Source organism: Haliotis asinina, chromosome 16 (genome assembly GCF_037392515.1).
Source record: "Haliotis asinina isolate JCU_RB_2024 chromosome 16, JCU_Hal_asi_v2, whole genome shotgun sequence".
NCBI lineage: Eukaryota > Metazoa > Mollusca > Gastropoda > Lepetellida > Haliotidae > Haliotis > Haliotis asinina.
The window spans coordinates 6,672,217-6,693,062 of record NC_090295.1 but is presented as its reverse complement, the minus strand read 5'-3'; the positions used below and the strand labels follow the sequence as shown (position 1 = coordinate 6,693,062).

Sequence of the window (20,846 nt, the reverse complement as noted above, 5' to 3'; positions counted from 1 at the left end):
TGAAACAGCAGTGTATCACACTAAACGAGTACAGTGGCCAAGTACCATTGATTGAAATAATCAATAAGTTATGGAATGTACACTACCAACACTGATGTTCATCGTGGTGATCGATATTAATATGTGATTTTGTTGCATTTATATGTTTATAATTAATATGTGGCAAGTAAATGTCACTGAACTTAAGAAGGTATGCTTTCTGTAAAATACGTGTTCTTTACAAATTGACGTCAAGCACGACTGGTGACCTTGAACCCCTTTGACCTGTGTAACCCGTGTTGCGCACATAGCCGGAAGCCGACGCAGTGCACATACGGCTATATCGAGCGAGTCGCTGAGAGCAGGGACACGTAACCACATTCTACTGTCATCAGATTTCTATCTCTACAGACATTCAACGGACATGGCAAGTGAAACCCCATCCGTGGAAAGTACTCTAAAGCAAGCGGCTGCATATTTCAGAGATAAATTTGGCAAGGATCCGAACTTAGCGGCATGCGCGCCTGGTCGCGTGAATCTGATCGGCGAACACACGGATTACAATGAGGGGTTCGTATTCCCCATGGTAAGTGAACATGTGCAATCGTGTTCTTAACTTTTATATTTGAGAAATGTCAGTAACAGCTGTGAAAACAATAGCGCTCGTTTCTAAATTCGTCATTCATGTTGAGACTATAAGGTTAGGCCTATTTCCGTGAGCGTATCGTGTTCAGCTGGATATTTATGTCAAGAATTCGCCAGGCATACTACAGTTATAGCCACGCTTCGCTTCTGGTTCTGCTTCACTGACCAAGCGTGGTAGGGTTCGCTTATGTGTCCATTTTTGATAGTTTGGTCGATATATGTCTCTGCTAATTTTTAGTGATGGTAAACTGAAAGGCACGTTTCACACATTTTGTGAATGAATATAACTCAAATGCATGCGTAGGGAAATATCTGAGACATGAATTTCATGCTTGACTTTATCGTGGTAACCCTCCAACAGGCGAAACTGTTGATGCCAGTGTACATTTGCAGATTTTTGTGTTGGTCATTAGAATAAAAAGATGAATGACACAGCGATATACACAACAATGGGTCATATATGTACGAGGTCCTTCCGGATGTTTTGCCTGCTGACGTTCACAAGCGGCTTATAAATTCCCCACCCATATGGCTGTCATACACTCGGACCGGTTAGTTACAGATGTGTGGAAAACAAATTCGTCGTGGGTCGGTATTTATTCATGAAACGCCAGTCATCATTATAGACTGAATCAACTCGGCGATCGCTCGCGCATACTGGTGATGCAATGCTGCAGACACAACTCGCCTTTGATTGGCTAATATTTACACACCTTAAACGATGATTGGCTGATCGCCTCTGTTTTTGACACGCCAACAACAACTCGACCCGGCAGTCTGTACGCATGATTTATTGGACTTGCGTCGATCTCATTCCCCCACACCTTGTTTGAATCGTTACAAGAAGAACCCGGCTGTGTTTACATTAAAGACTGAACTTTACCACAAGGTATCCAGGGAAAAATATTAAACTGATATATTCATCCCTTATCTTGCGATAAGGATATTAACACTGGATTAACGAGGATGGATCGAGGACAGTGTTTGATGATCAATCTGAGAGCAAAATCATCGGTATGAATCTGAGTTGACATTTAATAACGGCGAGTTCATACAGTTTCAATAAATCGAGTCGTATATATTTTGCTTTACCATGCAGTCAAGAGAGCTGTTCTGACTGAGCACTTGTCGCAGTGCCTGACCGAGTGATCGAGGCGGCTGACTTTGTGTGCTAGCGATTGACCCTGACGGTGTGGGTTCGAATCACGGATGGGAGTAACCCATGAAAATTAATAGACTCTGTACTTTTCTGAGAAAGTGTAATCTCAAATATACTGTTGACAGTAACATTTAAGTTGTACATGAGCCCCATTGGAAAATTCAGAACATGAGGAAATCTGGAATTTCACTTTGAAGCGAGAGCTATGCAGTAGGGAATGTAATGTAGTTCATGGATTGTGAGACAGACAAGACCCACCCGTGGGGTGGGGTGGTGGGGTGCTCTAATCTAATATAATCTGTCTGATACGCATGTTGAAAATGTATAATAAAATAAATAGCTTGCATACATTTATTCGAAATCTTTTCAAATTAATTTAGCATCAAATTGGACTCTTATAAAAACACTTTTGAGAATTCTGTTGAGTAGAATGCATGAAGCAGGGACTAGTAATAAGAACAGTGACAAACTACAGACTTTTAAGGAACTGAAGCGGGTGTTGCTATTGGTACTGTCATTATTGGTTCTATAGTGGGGAAAAATGGTGGTTATTTCATTCACCGATGTATGCACTACTTGATATTCAGCAACCTATGCTTGTGGTAAGAACGGGTGCTTAGGCTCACTGACCTGGGCCTAGATTTTCGAAGCTCTCTTAGTCGAAGATAGTCGTAAGTTAATATTAATGAATGGCACTTACGACTGTCTTAGAGCTAAGAGAGCATCGGAAATCTAGGCCCTGGTTGACACAGGTCATCTTAACCCGACTGAGAAGACCGATGATCACGCTGTCGATCACCGGATTGTCTCGTCCAGACTCAATTATTTACAGGCCGCCGCCATATAGATGGAATATTAATATTACTGAGAGCAGCTCAAAGCTAAACTCGAGCCTTCAGTTGAAAGTTTCGGCCGCGTGTATGTGCCATCCGCCTTGCCTGTATCGACAGGTATGTCATGATGGCCGTGTGTGTGACGAATGTACGTGTCTCACATCACCCAGACAGCCTCCATGTATATATAGCTGACATTATCTGCAGTCTTGAGCCATCGTTACTCATGCTGTATTGAGCGAGGGAGTGTTTTTATCAAACTTTTCCGTGAACAATATGCCAGCTTTGCTAGCATACAAGCAGGTAGACTGTTAAGACGTATACTGTTGTAGATTATCCCTGATAGAATAACAAATGTGTTTTGTCTTACGTGCATTCTCTCAAACTGTTATTACCCTTGATTTATCCTGTTCCTAGTATTTTACCCCATGTCATTGTAAAATGTTTGCATGACTCTGATCACATGTGAGCGTGTTGCTACGTAGGTCACAGTGACAACTGTGTACACATCACACAGAGTACAAGCGAGGAAGGAAACGAGGGATGGTTTCGTCAATGTCTCCTCGCATATGATTGCCAGGCTTTGATAACTTGGTTACAATACTACAGAAGGTATATGCGTAATTCCTGACCGCGCCGTAGCAATGTGTTAATGTGACATGTAGTATTTGTTATGTGTGTGCACACACGCACGCACACACGCACACACGCAGATCGATGCTGATGTCGTTTGTCACTGCATTGTCTGGTCCAGATTCGTTTATTTACAGATCGCCGCCACATAGCTGGATTGTTGCTGAGTGCGACGTAAAACTTTACTCATTCACTCACTGAACCATGTCTGCATACCATTTGTTTAATTCGAGTCAACCGTATGTGACCACTCGGACTGGAAGTGAACAGTTGGCCGTCAAACCCACGTCTTTGTTTCTATGCCAAACCATTCCTTATTGCAGGCGTTGCCAATGGTGACAGTGGTAGTCGGAAGCAAGAACGACGCTGGTAAATGCCGAGTATTGACGAAGGCTGAGGGCGTTGACGCACCCCATTTCATAGAATTCCCTCCCCATTCTGAGGCAACCCCCCTGTCACCTGGAACTCCCAAATGGGCGAACTATTTCAAAGGTGTCATTGCCAACTTCCCAGGTACCGTTATTTCAATAGCTTAACATGATGCTACTTAGTGACATCTACATATGTAAATTAAAACATACAAAATATGTGTACCACATACACAACACAGGCTCTCATGTCACTGCAAGGATTAAAGGGGTTTATTTTAATATAAAACAATACTGTACTGTGAAGCGTTTCAATTCGGGGGCCATCTCAAAAGTTTTACATTTAAAAAAAATCTTTAATCCTCGCAATGACACGAGGGCCTCTGTTGTGTATGTGGGAGACGTATGGACGATGTTGCAGCGGTAAATGTCAATCATGTACAACGATTACTGAGGCATAGCTGTGACACTTTATGCCACAATGCCCGCCAAATATATACATTACTACGAGGGATGTTTATGGTTTTGTGTGTTAGACGTTATGCCACAAACCAGCGACTGGATCGATGCGAGAGTATAAAACATTCACTTTTAGCAGAGATGCCAACCTCTAAGCTTTTATCATAGTCGCTACGAATTTTAACTTCAAACTACGCCAATACGAATCCACTAGAATGCTACAAAATATGAATACAATGCACTAGAATTCGGATATGTAGACAAAAACATATTTTCAACGATGAAATACATTTTCGGACTTCACGTACCTTCCATTCATCATATTTAATGACTTATTTGAACTGGAATGATTGCAGGTAACAAACGTAATTTTAGCAAAGCTGATTTCAGTACCTTTGCGGTTTGACACATTTAATTCCTGCGGAAATAATTCATTTTATCATAATATAATTTTTTTCTCAGAATCCGTCATGATTTTGTTTATTTAGTTAACTACTAATTATATGGCCAGACTACTCATTTGAACGTTTAAGCTATTTGCAACACTTTGGGGATGGCATCTTTGTCTTTCCTACATCATGTATCGTTCACAAAAAGTAGGGGATGTTGAATTTACAAGATTAATACAATGCAGATGATGAAACCAACGAGGAAACAGATGGTGAAGAGAAATTAACGGAACGAGACAATTTATTAGGAAATGTTTCGTCTGTATGGGTATATATTACTTTTTTTCTCACGGCACGGCATTGGTTAGTGGTAAGCTTGCAAAATGGAATGAATTGCTAACTGACAGAAACGGACAGACGTTCGATTGGGCTGAAGTTGACGTGCGTAATGTCACGTTACTTCGTTGACTTCAAAAGCGTTTTTTCTTTCATGATAGGAAATCTATATATGGCCCTTTTCTATGTTCTGGAATTGATGTTCTTTGTCAGCATAATTAATTTCCCTCCTATTCGGAATTCGTGGTATATTATAATGAATTATCACGTAAACCAATCCAGTCTCGACGTTCTAACGTTAAGGTATATTAAATCACATTGACAGTTGTGAGAACACTACGCAGAGCACTGTCCCTCAGTTCCAGTCTAAGTAAACTTGGTCTGGGTACTTTTCGTCCAGACTGCCCTCAGTCCGGGAATGTCTCAGCTCTTGAACATATGTCTGCTAGGAATATTATGAACGACCGTAAATCATCATGCATGCCTCAAGTGGCTGTGAATGAACCACGTGTATCTTAAGACTATACTTCAATGAGAAAGTCAGTGCCAGAATTCGTCAGCATGACAAGCAAGATTTATACACGTTATATGAAGTGAGCGCCTCAGGTTATACCGGGTGCTTAAGATATCAATTTATGTTTATTTGTATAAATAGGCATAGGAAAGCAAAATCTTAACAGTTTTGTCGTTTCAAATAACTTCACACGACGACGATGTAAAGTGTGCACATTCATTCATTATTTTGTGCTGACATTGTGGTTGAACATACTTGGTGTAGAGCTGGCTATATCCCGGCGGGGTCATGTTGTATAGGTATTGAGTTACTTTACGTGTTGGACGTGATTAAACAGAACCGGTCACGACAGCCCCTTTGTGTTTGAGTAACGATCGCATGGACGGACGGCAAGTACACCGCAAGGCTCATATCGTCACTCACGCTGCACCTTGTCGCTCAGTGGAGCCACTGTGTGAGACCCCTGGTCGCGTAGTCACCCACCTGGTCGTATAGTGACAATGTGGCACACCTGGTCGTGTATTGACAATGTGACACACCTGGTCGTGTAGTGCCACTGTGACACACCTGGTCGTGTGGTTACACTGTCTGACATACGCGGTCGTGCAGTGACACCCCTAGTCATATAGTGACACTGTGACACACCTTGCCGTGTGGTGCTACTGTGACATACCTGGTCGTGAAGAGACACTATGACATACCTGGTCGAGTAGACACACCACTGATCATTTAGTGACACTGTGACACATCTGGTTGTGTATTGACAATGTGACATACCTGGTCGTCTAGAGACACCGTGACACACCTGGTCGTGTAGAGACACTGTGACAGAGCTGGTCGTGTAGCGACACTGTGACACCCCAGGCCGTGTGACGCTACTGTGACATACCTGTTCCTGTAGTGACACATTTTGACACACCTGGTCATGTAGTTACACAGTTTGTCATACCTGGTCGTGTGGTGACACTGTTTGACATACGTCAAACCCCTGGTCATTTAGTGACACTGTAACACACCTTGCTGTATAGTGCTTCTGTGACATACCTGGTCGTGTAGTGACACTATGACATACCTTGTCGAGTAGAGACACACCTGGTCATTTAGTGACAATGTGACATACCTGGCCGTGTATTGACAATGTCACACCTGGTCGTGTATTGACAATGTGACATACCTGGCCGTGTATTGACAATGTCACACCTGGTCGTGTATTGACAATATGACACACCTGGTCGTGTATTGACAATATGACACACCTGGTCGTGTAGAGACACTGTGACACACCTGGTCTTGTAATGACAATGTGACATACCTGGTCGTGCATTGACAATATGACACACCTGGCCGTGTATTGACAATATGAAACACCTGGTCGTGTATTGACAATATGACACACTTGGTCGTGTATTGACACTGTGACACACCTGGTCGTGTAGAGACAATGTGACATACCTGGTCGTGCATTGACAATATGACACACCTGGTCGTGTTGAGACACTGTGACACACTTGGTCGTGTATTGACAATGTGACATACCTGGTTATGCTATAACACTGAGATATACGTCCTTGTGAACTGACCCAGGTATATACTGTCTCCTTCTATTTGAAACTGGTACCATGGCTACGACTGTTGAAGACAGATATCACAGTGGCTATGCCTCATTAAGGTGACTAACTACACACGCGAGACACACCGGTATGCTTTTGTATAATGTCGAGTGCACTGATCCCTATATTTGTAGATTGATATATTATGAAGTCTGTAATGAGGGCTTAATACGTTTCACCACAACACACAAATGACCACGACCATATACTGAGTGGCGCTGTTATGGGAAAGGGTTGTGTTGTGTTTTTGTACAATTAATCTTTACTTCAAAGTTAAAAGTTGTCTTTTGGCGTCTCTGTGGAGCCGGTTTGAAATCTCAAGGTGGATCGAGTCAACGATTATCGGTATCCCGTCAGTACATGCGTATCATGATACTCGGATACCCTAAAGTGGTATGGATATTGTAGGAGTATCTGATCACGATACATTGAGCCTGCCACACCCACCTCACTCATTGTTCCGTACCTAACGGGTAAAAATTAGGTGAAGTGCGAAGACACCATATTGGTACGTGCGTTTTATTGTGTCGCGATATCCTTGATGCTTGGGTGAATGGCACTTAGTGCACATAATATTTATCTTACCTCACACATAAATGTCGCTTTCTGGCTGGCTGAGCGCTCTTCTATTATTTTTAGTGTACCTGCATACAAGCGAGGTACATTGGGGTGCGCCCTGTTGCCAGTGGCAACTCATTCGGTACTTAGTGGTTGTATTTCTTTATCTCGAATAACATTGAATCAGGTATGATGTACGGAAATTACCGATATTTTGCGAATTCAAGTCGATGGAAGGGGGATAACTCTAAATCGTTTGGTTTTTTTTGTCTTGTGTCGTCTGCAAAATCTAAAACATTTGCCTTGCATTCCAATGAAACAAATTTTGACAAAACGTTCAACTTTAGTCCGTGTGAATACTGAGAATAGAAATTACACCGCAGTGACTTCACTATATACCTGCTGAAAAAACAGCAAGATGCAAGATTCGAATCACACAGGTTCGCTGAAATTTACGATCCGATACTCGTGCTTCAAAATTAACATTGAGGTATTCGGTAAGGTAAATACGCTGTTACTGGTCCCTCGGGGCCCATGGGTTTATATATCCTACAACTTATAATAGCCCGTGTCTTATAAAGGCATCCATAAATCAACTGCCTGGTAAAATACGCGTAATATTTCCTATTACGCATTGAAATATAATTGTTGCGTACCAATTACTCGTTTAAAATGCTAGATACACACAAAAAAATTAAAATATGCGTAGGGAATAAATTTATTAATATACGTAACGAAAAAGACATCGATTGCGATCAAGTTGTAGAGTTAGTATAGGATGAGTAGTGAGTAAATCATTTCCATTATTTTTAAGTTGGTTTGGGTAAGAAATGGCATAAGGCAGTACATACCTGATAGTACTCAGTGATGTATATACTTACCTGAAATACCCACATATTTGAAAGCAGTGGGTAGCGGAAAATGAAATACCCAAGCAACATTCATAATACCCATTCCAAAAAAAGACTTTGAGGACAGTACCCACATGAGCTAAATCTCATCTGAAGCTCTTTATATTGTTACAAGAATTATTTCTGCTGGGAAACGTAATAATCATGAGCCCCCAGAACTCGGTTTAGTAGCATCAGAGCTGAGAATGAGGGGAGTATAGTTCTGCAGCTGTTAGAGGTATTTGTGTCAAAGATTAAAGGCAGACCGTAAGGTGAGTAGTGTCCAATTGAGAATAGTGTCGGTCCGTGAATGGTCAAATTATGCCGAAATGGATTCACGACTGTTTGTAACCGACGTCTGTGTTCAAACATTGTAGATTATCATCAGGTTGTTTGGAGAGTGTTTGGCGAAAATTTAGCTTGGTATGTATTATGAAGTAGTAATCACGTTGACGTCACAAGTGGCCTTTATGTTATGTATTCACACAAGCATGTTATCAAGAGTAAAGACCAAATGTGGATTGATTAGGTTCTAAATGGTAGGTTATGGCGGTGTGCAAGAAACAGATTACCACACTCGTGTAAGGGAGATGCCTTTCTTCCTCTGGTTTGCTGCAACTGTTTGCTAGATAACTGCACCCGGCAGATACTTGTATCGCAAGATGTATTTGGAGAGAAATTATCAAAAGTTAAACGTTATGAGGTGAATATCTCATATCTACCGTTGGGAATAAGACTGAGAAAGTTTACCGTATCATGAGCATAGAGGCATATTTATCGTATCGTAAGAATATATTCCTCTTTACCGTATTTTCAGCATAAAGACATATTTACCGTGAATTGAGAATAAGTATCTGTGTACCTATCTTAGGTGAGTATAATTTTACGCCGTGTTAACTATATTTCAACAATATCACGGCTGGGGACACCAGAAATATTGGCTTTAGACAGTGTACCCTTTTAAGGAATCGAACCCCGGACGCGGACGCGTTCATCACAAGGCAAATCCTTTATGCTCGTATCTATATCGTGAGAGCACGTTCCTGTATACCGCAAGAATGCATATTTACCTTATCGTGTGAATAATTCATATATACTATATCTTGAGAATAACATCATCTTTACCGTATCATGACGATAACATATTATCCGCACCTTGAAAGTAGGCACGTGTTTACAGTCTCGCGGGAAATAAGACAATATGTAGACAAGATGGTCATATTTACGTGTGGTGACAAAATGGAAATAGGTTCTGTGTATAAGGTCGTCTTCACCTTGTTGCGAGTATAAGGCCTTTTTCTTTGTATCTTGATGACAGTGTTGTGCGTGTCATTGCTTTAGTCACATGCAGCGTACCAAAGACAATCGTCATCCCACGGCAGAACCGCGTGTCACCATGAAACAGACGGTATGGTAGCATAGTGGTTAAAGCGTTTGCTCGTCACGCCGAAGACCCTGGTTCTATTCCCTGCATGGGTACAATGTGTGAAGCTTTTTTCTGGTGTCCCCCGCCGTGATATTGCTGGAATATTGCTAAAAGCGGTGTGAAACACAACTCAGTTTCTCACCCACTGAAGCAGTTAGTATTATTACTTGCCCATTTATTCATTACACACAAAGTGTTTCCTTCGCCGACCTGCTCTGTGAAGGTCCGGGGTAGAATAGGCCTTCATCAACCCATGCTTGTCATAAAAGGTGACTGTTTGTCGAAAGAAGCGATTGACGGGATCGGGTGGTAAGGCTCGCTGACTTGACTGTCACATGTCATTGGTTCCCAGTTTCGCAGATCAATGCTCATGCTGTTGATCACTGGATTGTCTGGTCCAGACTCGATTATTTACAAACTGCCTTCATATAGCTGGAATATTACTGAGTGCGGCGTAGAACTAAACTCAGTCCTTCGCCGACCTTCCCTCTCAACCAGCCACAGAAATCAATGTATCCCAACAACAAGACCGTGTTGCTATTTTCAGGTACAGTACCAGCTTTTGACGCGGTGATTGTGTCGACGGTGCCCGTAGGGGGCGGTGTGTCCAGTTCTGCGGCGTTGGAGGTGGCGACATTCACCTTCCTGCAACAGCTGTGTCCAGACGATGGTCAGAACGTGAAGACCATGCAGAAGGTGTTGGCGTGCCAGAAGGCCGAGCACGACTTCGCCAACGTTCCATGTGGCATCATGGATCAGTACATATCAACAATGGGCAAGGCTTCACATGCTCTCCTCATTGACTGCAGGTATAGTGATAGTGATAATGATAGTCCATTTATCACGCACATTACTCCATGCACAATGCATGCTCGAACCGCCCAAACAATCTGATGATTATTGCCCCGATTAACCCAAGCTGCCTGTTAGGCGCCAGAAGGTTAGTGGTTACTACATGACTTATTCCATCGGGTACCCATTTTCTGCGTGGTGAACAAGCAATTTTGATTTGCCAGTGTTGTGCATACTTTACAGCCAAAGAAATGCTTTTTACAGTTCATGTTAATGTCTTCCAATTAAAAACGCGACAAAACATCTGATTCTTTTCCTGTTCAGTATAATGGAATATTGAATTTATGTCAGAAGTCACAGGGAGGGAGAATATTGTGCATTTATACATCTAACATCATAAAGTTTGCATGTTTCCATTTAGTTTGTTAAAGAACACAGACCTATGGCACAGCTATTTAGGTAAAAACATGCCCCTGCTACCAAGCCACATCTTAAACAATACTGTATACCTGTTGATCCGTAAAAGCACCGGACTAGAATTGGTCTTCGGTAGCTGATGTTTATCGCAAGAGGCGACAAACAGGATCGGGTGGACAGACCTATGTCTCAATTGCGTAGATCGATGCTCATGATGTTGATCTCTGGATTGTCTGGTCCACACTAAATTATATATAGACGAATGCTACATAGCTAGGATATTGCTGAGTGGGGCGTTAGACAAAAATCCCACCAATCAAATGATGGACAGATGCCAGTGGGCTTAGGTATTCCACGTTACTGTCACTCGTCCGAATATCAGACATCTTGCCTTCACTCGCCTTGGTTAGAATGTCATGCAACTGTCACTCCACATAGTGAGGAAGTCCCGTAGGTAGTTGTCACTCTCCCCCAATAAGATGGAAATTTACCGTCACTGGCTGTCGTTACGTGACTATGAATACAAATGTTTGTCCTATTGAATCAACGTCTGTGTGTGTTTTCATAACATTAGCACGTGTGTTTTGGGGAATGTTCATATTAAGTAACACATTCATTGTAATAATGGTAGTCTGATACGATAACTTGAATGAAAACATAATGAATAGGCATTACAGTCTTTCTCAAGTACTGGTATATGCAGTATCAACGTCAAACAATGTCGGGTCGGGGTGGTGAACTGAATGTAATTATTCATGTTAAATATGACAGCCATTTAATTTGTACCAACAAATTGAAATGTTAAACGCAATGGATGCTGAGGTATGTAACATCTTGCAAGAACTAAGCAACCGGGTGAGACAGCGATAAGAAATAGTGAACTGTGCCAGTATGTTGCTTATAGTTTGTTAAACAACATGTTCTATTTTATGGGAAATATTTTGCAAAAACCTCGCAGGGTTGGTATGATGTTGTGATTATGACCAGCGTTTCATTGAGTATGTTATGTTTATTAGTTTTCGAGCCAGTCATCGGTCTGCTTTTGAGACAGACTGACTATAAGTAGGACGTATATCAGCTCATCCTACTCTTGCACACAATGAGTGGTCATAACGGTGGTGTAGCTTTAGAGGTAAAGCACAGTGAATGCCAGTTATGGTCCTGTGAAGTTTGATTAAAGGCTCTGGTTTCCAACCTCGCCTCGAGTATGCCAACAACGGCCTAGGCAGAATAAAAAATAAAGAATTAAATGTTTCTCGGGTACATTTTTTTTTCAAAAGTGACGAGGGCGGTAGGGCTTTTTAAAAAAATTTTTGATGGAAAAAAAGTGACGCGCGAGGTTCACATTTTTTTCTCTTAGAAATACAGCTTGGGAAGTTCAGCACATCTTAATGAGTAGTAGATTCAGTCACACTCGTTCTTACAGACACTCATCCTTATAATGGACAAATGGATGCGTCCATGTCATTTTTCTTAATTGGCAACAAAAAACAATTGTTATGCGCACAAAAGTGACGCGCTGATGCCCGAGAAACATTTCACTTTTTTGATTTAGCCATATATACATTCTCTCACGGGTAGGTGTCTGCACAGCTGTGTGCTATCTTCTTAAAAATTGTATACTTGTACTTAAATCAGTTCTTCGTCAATCCAAATGGGTTGAGTTATAAAATTAAGCCATTATTCCGTTACCGCGGTAACCCTGCTTTGTTTTTCAGGTCCTTTGAAGGCCGCCTAGTGCCCATGACTGACCCCGACGTGGTTGTCTTGGTAACCAACTCGAACGTCAAACACGAACTCAATGGATCGGAGTATCCCACGCGGAGGCGACAGTGTGAATCAGCGTCGAAAACCATGGGCAAGAAAAGTCTCCGAGAAGCCGCCGACTTAACACCGGACCAGTTGGCAGGTAGGTGGTAGTCACGTGACAGTAACTCAGGTACCGGTGTAGCTATCTCCGTGCGGTACGTCAATACAACCTGAGATGCGAAACTACGTCATCGCTGGGATTAAAGATGCTGGAGGGGTCTGTTACCCGCTGTGTGAAGCCACAATAGGTCCTGCAGCGCGATGTAAGCCTACCAGCTGCTGAAGGGCTTGGAAGGACTGTATCTACGTGCAATCATCAATCTTCAATGTCTTGTAGGGCATCCCAAGTAATTGGAATACTCCTCTAAACATGTCGACGCAGACGGATCCATTTCACAATCAGTACAATACAAATCGATTTGATAAGGGTTTGACATGTATTCATTCCTTGTCCAGTGGGAAACAGGATATTGTCCATCAGTATTGAACGGAGTGAATGTACATATATAGAACCACTTGATTCAAGAGAAGATCACTTTGGGCCAGATCCTTAATTAAATGTGAATACTGTAGCTATATTGTTACTGATGCTACAAGTGATCAGTAATCATCACACATACTGAGTAATCACGCATTCCGTCTGGGCAAAACCATGAATAGATTGTTTTGAAGCACTGATACTGTGAACTCTAGTTAACCAGACCTATCTCCATTAAATACTGCCAATCCTACAGATAGCAGTGACAGGCAGTACAGAAATAGGGGCAATATGAAAGCAGTTACATTGATGAAGAGAATTGATGTATCTCTCTCTCTCTCTCTCTCTCTCTCTCTCTCTCTCTCTCTCTCTGTGTGTGTGTGTGTGTGTGTGTGTGTGTGTGTGTGGATGGATGGATGGATGGATCGATGCATGCATGCATGTCGTACTTATATAGTCTATCTATCTTCTGGACCATTCTGTAATTGTTCTAGAACTTTCCATCAAATTACAGGGAGATAGCACCACTGCCTTAATCTTCACATAAACCACCTAAATTTGATACATATTACTGTACCAAGGAAGGAGACGTTGATTAATCATGTAAACAAGAAAAGGTGGACTCCTAAAGGAGACCAGAACAATTCTCGGTTGGGGGTGGATCTGTGCAGTCTGGACTTTCTCAATCATTCTAGACTTCAGTTTGACTGCCTTTATTTATCTCCATCTGTCTAGTTCAGTTACCTATTGATTCATATGTCGATGTTGGGGGTGTATATAGACAGTTATGAGAAGGGAATTATTTGCACAATATGTCTCCAAGACTAACAAACCTTGTGTAGTACTGGATCCATCCTGACACGTGATGCACCTGCTTACAAGATGCACAGCTGCACTCTCCCATATGTTTATCTGCAGATTTCAAGGATCATATTGATTCGGAGACGTTTCGGAGAATACGTCACGTGATCACAGAAATTCAAAGAACGGAAGAAGCGGCTGGCGTGTTGGAGAATGGAGACTATAAGAAGTTTGGTCAGCTTATGGTAGCCAGCCACAACTCATTAAGGTACGTCATGCCAGCCACAACTCATTAAGGTACGTCATGCCAGCCACAACTCATTAAGGTACGGCATGCCAGCCACAACTCATTAAGGTTCGTCATGTCAGCCACAACTCATTAAGGTACGTCATGCCAGCCACAACTCATTAAGGTACGTCATGCCAGCCACAACTCATTAAGGTACGTCATGCTAGCCACAACTCATTAAGGTGCGTCATGCTAGCCACAACTCATTAAGGTGCGTCATGCCAGCCACAACTCAGTAAGGTACGTCATGCCAGCCACAACTCAGTAAGGTACGTCATGCTAGCCACAACTCAGTAAGGTACGTCATGCTAGCCACAACTCAGTAAGGTACGTCATGCCTGTAAATGACCAGTAATAGTGAGTGAAAGTGACTGTGTTCAGTTTTACGTCGCATTCAACAGTATTCAAGCTGTATGGCGGTGGAATGTAAATATTCGAGTCTAGACCAGGCAATCCAGTGATCATAAACATCTATCTACGCAAATGGGATACTATGGCATATGTCAAACAAGTCAGCAAGCCTGACCATCCGATCCCGACATTCACCTCTTTCGACAAGCATGTGTTTCTGAAGATAAGTTCCAACCCACATCTTTATTGGTCTCTGGATAGTGTTAATAGTTGTTATGCCAGAGATCAGAGTCCGAGACCGCCAATGTTAAGAAATTCCGTATAACGCAAGCAACGAGTGCACAGACGTGTGGCTGAGTATGGTTTTACGCTGCATGTAGCAATACTCCAGTAACGTCAGCGATACCATAAATGACGTCACACATTGTACCCATGTGGAAATCGAACTCAGGTCTTCAGCGTCACTACCGACAGCTCTAATCAGTACCCTATCACTACTGACAGCTCTAATCACTACCCTGTCACTACCGACAGCTCTAATCACTACCCTGTCACTACTGACAGCTCTAATCACTACCCTATCACTACCGACAGCTCTAATCACTACCCTATCACTACCGATAGCTCTAATCACTACCGACAGCTCTAATCACTACCCTGTCACTACCGACAGCTCTAATCACTACCCTATCACTACCGACAGCTCTAATCACTACCCTATCACCACCGACAGCTCTAATCACTACCCTATCACTACCGACCGCTCTAATCACTACCGACAGCTCTAATCACTACCCTATCACTACCGACAGCTCTAATCACTACCCTATCACTACCGACAGCTCTAATCACTACCCTGTCACTACCGACAGCTCTAATCACTACCTTATCGCCGCATTGAAACGTGGATGATACTGGACTCTTTCCTTGGTCACTTGCCTGGGCCGGGTGTCACTCAGTGATGTACTGGATGACAATTACTCTCGGACTATTGTGTTCGGAAGGCATGGTTGGTGACAGTGGTAGCTCGGCATGGATCTTCCAGTATAGTGTTATAGAAGTGTATGTCAACAGGTGCAGGCTTTAAGCTGCAGTGCTTCCAACACTCTGCGGACTGACATGCGTCACTTGGTCACGGGATATAAGCGAACTGTCAAGAGTTGCTTAACAGAACACGCCCCAATGTTCCAAAAACATGGAAATGGTCACATTGATGATAGCAGGTCAGAGAAAGTCCAACATTCTGTCAACCTATTAACACGGGAAAATTTGACAAAATGTTACCAATATTTTGTAACGGTATGTGTTATTGAAAACTGGAAATTTACAGATCAACTGACCACGTTCCTCAATGTCAAACCTGTCAAGGGTCACAATGATAACGAGTATCAGACTTAATCCGTGAGCAGTATGTCATAAGCTAACAGAACCAAGGTGCAATGCATGTAATCTGTCTCTACGGCTGTTTGCAGTTCACGCTGGTCAAATCACGTGCGTGCCACGTATACCCTTGTGGCAATTCCCCGAACTCGAGATTTAATAATCTGTATTTGTGTCGTTATGTCAGTCCACCTTACTTATCAGATACCTCGTACACATCCGTGACTTACACACAGATTTCAGCTACTATCGCTTCACCTTGAATCATGCGCACCTTCAACAATTATGCCTCGTTCAATAACACTACTTAATTTTGCCTCAATAGCGTTCACGACAACAACCTTGCAATCCGTTTATTCAGAAAATATGATTTTTGTAGAAGACAGCCCAGGTATTAATACAAACGAGATAATTGGTCACACTAATCTCCAATGGTGGACCCGGGATGATCCGGGTTAGAATTGAACCTAGGTCCTCATCGTGAGAAACCGACTCGTTATCCAGTTGGTCAACTCACCGCCCCAGATGATTTGTTGTGGGTACATTGAAGAATATTGCGCGTACCCCTGGACGCAGAGAATGATTTTCGTGTCTGTTCTCTGTACTTGTGAGTACTGGGTGTACAGTTATACGTAAAACTCTGTCAGGCAGCACTGGTGATCACACATATATGTGTATATTTGGGAGGATGCCCCTGGTAATAACCACATGTGTCAATCTCCTCGGCACCAGTCACTGTTGTGACCCGGAGCAGCACTTGGTTGGACCACATAATATATTTCTTGTCTTTGATCACTTTGAAAATATAATGGGCAGATAGGACGGATTTTCTTTTTCTTTATCTTTCATAGTTTTGTCTGATTTTCTGTGCAGTGTTAGTTGAAAACTTCGCATCCCTGATGCTGAAATGGATTCCAGAAGTCTGTCGGCTTTACATGCATATTTATCATTGCAATTGTTTTGTTGGTGTTGTTTTTTATTTTTATGTTTATTTCTTTCATCTTGTTGCAAAAACGTGGTTTGAATTAATAAATGTTATCATGTAATCAGAGGTGATCTCCCTTTCATTTCTCAGATATCTCCGATTACTCAAATAACTTACGAAGATTAGATACTTAATTGCACTGATGCTCAGTGAAATCTGATTTCTATTCTCCATACAGGGACGACTACGAGGTGTCATGTTCAGAGGTGGACCAGCTTGTGGAAGCAGCCATGGAGGTAGAGGGCGTGTTCGGTTCACGCATGACAGGCGGAGGCTTCGGAGGATGCACAGTGACCTTGTTGAAAAGAGAAGCGGTCGACAAGTGTATACAAAATATGAAGGTGAGTACACAGATTACTTATCTCCATTACATTAACCAGTGAATATTTAAGCAACAGACAGTGCTTAGCATAACAGAGGACTCTTCATAATCCTGTCTAGGGTGTTAACTCAGCATGATCTTCAGCTTGAGGACAACGTGACCTCCTCGGGCAGGTCACAGCGCCCGATCTCGGTAGTAATCGGCTTTTAAAGTGTCCATGAGATCAGAGTATTATTCAGGGGATGATTCCATAAACATTTGCAGGTGTAAAAGATCAGCCAGACTGACAGTCATCTTTTCTAGCCATTGTCTTCAAGCATGGACACAGATTATTTTGTCAAGTTTTGCAGTAGTCATTAAAATGCATGTAGTATTAATGTTGTTTATTACCATTTAGATTATATGTTATTACCGCCGTTCTGAGCCAAATACCAGCTACTTGAGGCTCATCTGTAAGTATCTAGTCTGAACCAGACAATCTAGTGACACCGTGAGCATCGATCTCCGGAATTGGGATACGATGGCATGTGTCAACCACATCAGCAAGTTTGAGCACCATGTCAGTTAGTTGCCCCAAACAGGGATTGCTCAGGACTGCTGAGGACCACATCTAACCAGGATCTTCCAGACCCGAAGTATACTGAAGGATAAAAATGTAGGATCACTTTCTTCTCTTCCTTTCACGTGATCTCTTATTTTTCCGCTCAGTATATTTAGTGATATATCTATTAATCCAGATACATACTCATACCTTTAGTACAGCGGAAGCTGTCGAAACCGGCATCTGTCCCATCCGGCAACTTGTCATCACCGGCACATAGTCTCAGTCCCATTCACGACTTGTACATTTATCATCAGCTCTGCAATCCGGCACATTGTGTAAACCGTATTCTTTCTTCAGTCTCAGTGAGTGCCGGTTTACACAGCTTCCACTGTAATAATAGTCTTAAGCCCTTTAGTCACAGTGACGTTCCTTTGTTTCAGAACCGTTACACGGGTACAGCAACGTTCTATGTGTGTCCAGCATCGGACGGTGCGCGATCACTCCAGCTTTGACCATCGGTCAGCTGACTATTGCCATAACACTAGAGGACCATGTTCCAGTCGGCCAGACTGAACATAGCTTATCGTTAATATATAGAGATGGGGTTAAAGGGAGCTTGTCGGATTTGTGATTACTGTGGATAAATACTCAAATGGAGTGCACGTTTTCTCTTAAACACAATGTACTCACGCTTTTTAGTGTTTTTGTGATAGTGAGGACACTGAAAGTGTATGGTACTGACAACATTTGAAGAGATACTGTCGGGGTTTTATTCTCTATCAGGTTAAGGTGTCTTCCGATTTGTCGGAATATATTCCCAGCAACACATGCAGTTGAGAAGCTAACAGAGTTTTCCAGAAGTAGTATGTGAAAAAGATTCTTGTACTTTTGATGGTTTGTTACTGGTGGTATGTTGCGTCAGAGGTTATTTGTGTCATAAGGGGTCTTCCCTATGCGTAACACAAAGGCTTGACGTACAGCGTAAATAGGCCATCGTCAAATCAACTCATACGTCATAGTGTATTGTTTCCTATATGAACTGGTTAGAGTGAAGGGGTGACGGAACACATGCATCCGATGTAAAATCAGTGTTGGGAATAAGGAAAAGAAACAGTATTTCAAATATTGGAAGTGTCAAAGTTGAACCAACCCTAAACACTTGAAATTTAAAGTGAGTAAGTGAGTTTATTTTTACGCCTTATTCAGCAATAATCCAGCTATATGGCGGCGGTCTGTAAGTGATCGCGTCTGGACCAGACAATCCAGTGATCAACAGCATGAGCATCGATCTACGCCATTGGAAACCGATGACGTGACAAACCAAGTCAGCGATCCTGACTACCCAGTCACATTAGTGGCCTCTTCTGACAAGTAGAACTGCCTTTTATGGCAATTATGCCTATTCTATCCTGGACCTTTACGGGTCATTTCAATTTATTATAAGAAATGCATTGATGTGCCTGGATATATTTATTAGTTACTGATATTACATGATAAACATGATCGTGATGGCCCACTTTTACGCGACTGTACATGTCTTCCATGCTTTTACCGTCAAACATGTTTTACGTTTCTTTTTTGTAGCTTCGAACGAAATACATCAATCAACACTCCCACCGCGTCTGTATACGACATAATCGAAATAATCGTAATAGTTCAATGCATGTGTACATATTTGTCATGGATTTTTATAGGCGCTCATGTATATTTGAAGTCAACCATTGTCTGTAGACAAGCCCTTATTTCCAGCACTGCGTAAAACTGTAATTTAGATAAATAAGTAGGGGTAGAAGTGTAGATCTAGTTTCAAACAGTAAATCATGCTCAACAGTATGAGTAAACACTTACACTGAGGCCAATCAGTATTATTGATTTGTCATACTTATCATGAACGCAGATCAATCACGACCACTGCAATTTTTATGTCTGCCCCCAAATGACACGCCAAGCCCCTGTCATCTCCTTGCTCGTACGTGCACATGTAGGGTTTCCGTTACAACGAGTTTGTATAACCGACAGTGTCTCTTCAACCCTCAAGTTTATATATAGGTGATAAAGGATGATATCTGAATTCTGAAACAGAAGGCAGCTAGTTTGTTCGCACTTACATGTCTGTACACACGTTGGTAATGCGTTGGTCAGTTGTGACACAGAAAGCTTATTCGTGTATATAGGGAAGGTTTTATTCCAATAATGATGCATTTAATGCATATTTTTGTGACTTGTTACTGAACAGGTTATGGTGTTAATAAACTATGTGTCATAGTTACAAGTGTGTTGTCATTGATGTGCAAGAATTACAGTGTGTGTATACATTTCATACGGCATCACATGGCAGTGGTGTAGCCAAGTGGTTAAAGTATTCGCTCGTCACAATGGTGACCCGGTTCGATTCCAGCTCTCTTTTGTAATGCTCCCCGTCGTGATATTGCTCGAATATTGTTTAAAGCGGCGTAAAACTAAACTCGCTGACTCACAGGGCACGCAAAGGCTCACCCTATTGGCTCAGGACATTTCAGACGTTGTTCTGTGTGCACACGTAGAGATTACAATCACCCTATACGGTCGTGGCATTTCCGGGCGATGTTCTGCGTGCACACATGGCGATTACAAGTGCTCTATACGGTAACGACGAATCAAGTAACTCAACAGATAATGTCTTTCTTAACCCATTACACCAATTCATTTCTGAAGTGGTTACTTTCAGAAATGATCACCTCTGCATATATGAATAACATATTTATTTATTCAATCATTCATCTGCTATTTCGTCTCAAGTATTATTCTTTTGTTGTCAAATTATTCCAGTTATATATCCAGCTATTTGAACAATGTACCGGAGCAGCTAGTACATTGGACCACTAAGCTTGGTCGAAAAT

At 42.1% G+C, this 20,846-nt stretch overlaps 1 protein-coding gene across 1 annotated transcript; it reads left to right on the top strand.

Annotated features, from left to right (window-relative positions):
- Positions 1-281: 281 nt before the first annotated feature.
- Positions 282-20,239, top strand: LOC137268126 (galactokinase-like). The gene is made up of 7 exons (XM_067802650.1): positions 282-565; positions 3,573-3,762; positions 10,347-10,608; positions 12,727-12,917; positions 14,214-14,364; positions 17,280-17,442; positions 18,408-20,239. Exons 1-7 carry the CDS (start codon positions 404-406, stop codon positions 18,477-18,479), a joined length of 1,191 nt encoding a protein of 396 aa, XP_067658751.1. The 5' UTR covers positions 282-403; the 3' UTR covers positions 18,480-20,239.
- The last annotated feature ends 607 nt before the right edge of the window (positions 20,240-20,846 follow it).